This window comes from Myotis lucifugus, unplaced genomic scaffold, assembly GCF_000147115.1.
Source record: "Myotis lucifugus unplaced genomic scaffold, Myoluc2.0 scaffold_1126, whole genome shotgun sequence".
NCBI lineage: Eukaryota > Metazoa > Chordata > Mammalia > Chiroptera > Vespertilionidae > Myotis > Myotis lucifugus.
In genome coordinates, this window is record NW_005872174.1 from 6383 (window position 1) to 10549 (window position 4167).

Here is a 4167-nt window from a genome sequence, read left to right on the forward strand (position 1 = left end):
CCCCCTCTATCCCTTCCCGCCCCCAGCTGCGGAAGCCACATTCTCAGTCTAGGGAGTTTGGTACACATATCCCATCTGCCCCCACGCAGACCCACCCTCGGTCTCCGCCGTCCCAGGCGGTGGTGCTCGCCGCCCGTGGGACAGGAGGCCGTGCTGGCGTGCGAGGCGTCCGGGGTGCCGCCGCCCCGGCTCATCTGGTATCGAGGTACGTGGGGTGGGGAGAGGGCCCCGGGGGATCCGATTTCCAGGACAGTCACTGGGGAGGGGCCACTCCGAACGGGGTGTCTGGGGAGAAATGGCCCATTTCAGCAGCCCTCGCCCCCCACCCACAGTCCACGCAGCTGATGCAGGGCGGCTCGGGAGTGAGGAGCAGGTTTGGTTCCGGCTCCCTGGGCGCCCGTGGGTGGGGGGCTTGGCATCTCTGAGCTGGCTCCCTGTCGGGGAAACGGGAAACCCCAGATGGTTGTGAGGATGAGACGAGTCCACGCAAGCAAAGTGTCTAGAACGAGCCGGCGCTCGGCTCCTAGAGATGGTGGCAGCGGTGACGGGTTGGCCTGGGAGACGGAGGAGCAGCCACGACTGTTCCGAGGCTCTTGGGGTTCGCGGGCGTGGAGCGTGTCCTCGGTGCTGGACGCCCAGCTGGACGTTGGATGGGCAGGAGCTGTTCTGCGCACCCACCGGCGGGCGTGGGTGCGGGGCTGCTGCCTCGGACACTGGGCTCCTGCTCCGGTGTCAGCCAGAGCCCCGTGGCGCCCCCACCTGGACACGCTCCATCCTGTGCAGCCCCTGTCTGCACCGGGGCTTTGAGAGAGGCAGGGATGAACTCAGACCACCGCCGGCGCGTGAGCTCAGAGTGTGAGCATCCTGTCCCAGGGCCCCAGCCGGCGCGTGAGCTCAGAGTGTGAGCATCCTGTCCCAGGGCCCCAGCCGGTGGGGGCAGAGGCCTCGGGACCCCTGATGTTCCCGCCGAGAGCCCTCCCAGCCCCTCCCAGCCCCGCCCTGAGCCGCTTTAAAAGGGGCTCTCTCAGTGGGATGTTGTTCACCCTTAAAAAGGGATGAAGTTCAAGTGTGTGACGATGTGAGTGTATTTAACCCCACAGACGTGTGCACATAACCGTGGTGAAGATGGTGAATTTTGTTCTGTGTTTTTTTACCACAGCTTTTTAAATTTGTAAAAAAGAACCAGAAAAAGACAGAAAAAAAAGAAAAAAGAATGACATTCTGATACAACATGGATGGTCGTTGAAAACCTTATGCTAAGTGAAATAAGCCAGAGACGGAAGGGCACATATTACCTGATTCCACTTACATGACATCCCTAGGACATGCTCCTCCATAGAGACAGAGTAGAAAGGTGGTCGCGGGGGGGGGGGGGCGGGGGCGTGAAGTGGGGAATTCGTGTTTAAGGGGCACAGTTTTGGTTTTGGAAGATGAAGGAGTTTTGTGGGTGGACGTGGTGATGGGCACACGACACTGGGAATGCGCTTCATGCCGCGGATTGGACACTGAACGTGCTTACGATGGCAAAAATGTGTGTGATGTGTGTTTGACCACAAGTGAAAAACTAAATGACACGTTAAAAGGGGTTCAGAATCAGGGAGTCTGTCAGCCAGCCGCCTGGAGGAGAAATAACGGGGGGCCTCAGGGTGGATGTCTGGGGCGGCCTCAGAGAGGCAGGCATGGGGGGGGGGTGGTCATCTCGGGGTGACCAGGCCCCTCCCAGAGCTGATCCAAGCCTCAGTCTGGACCCGGGGCAGAGGGTGGGGACCCAGTAGGGAGGCCCAGGCAAGGAGTTTTTGGGTGAAGAGCCTGTTACATGGAGGGAGACAGGCTGGGCCTCACTCCTGCTCCACAGAGGGGCTCGGCGGACTGACTGAGTGATGCTGACTTTAAAAGGTTTAATTGCGGTAAGAGACACAGGGAGAATTTGCCATCTTCACCATGTTTAGGTGCACAGTCCAGTGGCATCAGGGACACCCCCACCGTCGTACAACCGTCACCACCATCCGTCTCCAGAACTCTTCCTCTGGCAAAACCACAACTCTGTCCCCAGAGGCCCCAGCCTGTGCGTGGCAGGAGCCTGGGGTCAGGGAGGCTGCGCCCCAGCCCCCCACGGCGACCGCAGGCCGGGCCGTGCCTGATGCGTTCTCCTCTTTGGTCCAGAGGGTCTCGAGATGATCCTGGCCCCCGAGGACTCGAGCTCGGGGGTGCTGCGGATCCCGGTGGCTCGGGAGAGGGATGCTGGCGTCTACACCTGCCGAGCCGTCAACGAGTTGGGCGCCGCCTCTGCGGAAATCCGGCTGGAGGTTGGACGTGAGTGTTCGCCTGCCCCCGCCTGCCCACCCGCCCCTCTACCCCACCGCCGAGCGGGAGGAGAGAACCCCTGCAGGTAGCCGGCCAGTGCGGAGTCTCGAACACTTGGGGACAGGGAGGTCCGAGGGAGATGGTGTATGCATTACCTCTTCTTTTTCCTTTTATTTTTTTAAATTGATTTCGGAGAGGAAGGGAGAGGGAGGGAGAGAGATAGAAACATCAGTAATGAGAGAGAATCATTGATCGGCTGCCTCCTGCACGCCCCCTATTGGGCATGTACCCAGGCATGGACCCTTGACCGGAATCGAACCCGGGATCTTTTAGTCCTCAGGCCGACGCTCTATCCACTGAGCCAAACCGGCTAGGGCTCTTTTTTTCCTTTTTATTAAATTTATTGTGCGTGCAAACGGGTGAACAAGATTCTACAGGTTTTAGGTGCACAATTCCAGAACGTTCGTCTGTACACGGTACTGTGTGTTCACACCCCCCTATGCCCACCCCCCCCACCCCCTCTCCCTGCTGTATTACCCCTCACTGGGTCACAATTGCCCCAAAACTTTGTGGCTTAAAATAATAAACATGTTTTCCCTCTCGGTTCTGGAGGGCTAGGCTTCTGAGAGGGGCTTTGCTGGCTACCACGTGGGCTTCTGCAGCTTCTTGGGACATGGCTTCCCCAGGAGTAAGGAAGAGAGAGAGAGAGAGAGAGAGAGAGAGAGAGAGAGAGAGAGAGAGAGAGAGAGAGAGAGGATCCTTAGAATCAGCTACCGCCTTGGTAGTGACCTGCCATGACTGTGCCTGCTATATTCTGTGGCTCACACAGACCAGCCTTGGACCACAGAGGGTGGGAGGGCTACCCGGGATGTGAGTACCAGGAGGCAGGCACCATCGGAGCCATCCTGGAGGCTGCCCTCCACGGAGGCGAGGAGGCGAGCTTGGGCGTTGTCATCCTGAGACCTGAGCTTCAGGCTCGTCTCCATCACTTACCATCTGTGTTTGGTCAGGCCATTGAGCCTCAGTTTCCCCCAGCTGACCATACCACTTCCTTTTTTTCTTTTTTTGTAGAGAGAGAGAGAGACGGAGGGAGAGGGAGAGGGAGAGAGAAATATTGATGAGAGAAGCATCAACATCAATCGGCTGCCTCTTGCACACTCCCTTCTGGGGATTGAGTCCACAACTCCAGCATGTGCCCTGACCGGGAATCGAACTGGCGACCTCTGGCTGGGCCAAACTACTTTCTTTATTGGGTGGCTGTGAGGGCTCAGTGACCTCAGGCACATACTGCTTTGCACATGGTCAGCCCATCGTGACTGCTTAGTAAACGAGGGGTGATGATCCCCTTCTCACAGAGGGCAGTCTGTTCTGTTCTGTGGCTCTACATGGCCTTGGCCCTGAGGGCCCTGATGTCTGAGTTCAGGCCTGGGTCCCGGCCCTGGGAACTGCTCGGAAGTCGTCAGCACAGCTCCCTGGCAGGCTGAGCCGGGACGGATTGGGCTCTAGGGTTTGCTGCAGCCACAACGGAGAGACAGGTGCTGGGAGATCTGGGAGGTGCAGAGAATCGGGAATGTGCTTTTTGGGGCTGGGTGGGTCGGGCTAGGGGCTCCCCCAGGAGATAGAGCCCTGGGTGGAGCAGGCCCAGTCAGGAGGGTCTGGGCCTGGTGGGGACTGTGCATATCAGGGTTGGGCTCCTCCCAGGTTTGGGGCACCCTTAGCCTTCATTCATTTGTTCCATCATTCATTCCTCCATACGTGGTCACCAGGTGGACCAGGCCCTGTGCTCTGGGGCCGGTGTTGGGGACACAGTGGCATCTGCCTTTGGGTAGCTGGTGGGGTCAGTGGGAATACTCCGTGGCACCC

At 58.9% G+C, this 4167-nt stretch overlaps 1 protein-coding gene across 1 annotated transcript in view; it reads left to right on the forward strand.

The window, feature by feature from the left end:
* Positions 1 to 4167, forward strand: part of LOC102424797 (hemicentin-2-like) — a gene marked incomplete at both ends in the record, with an annotated part of 105169 nt that overhangs the window by 5861 nt on the left and 95141 nt on the right. Inside the window, 3 exon segments of the mRNA XM_023748081.1 lie at positions 57 to 112; positions 115 to 205; positions 2164 to 2313. Coding sequence (XP_023603849.1) covers positions 57 to 112; positions 115 to 205; positions 2164 to 2313 — 297 coding nt within the window.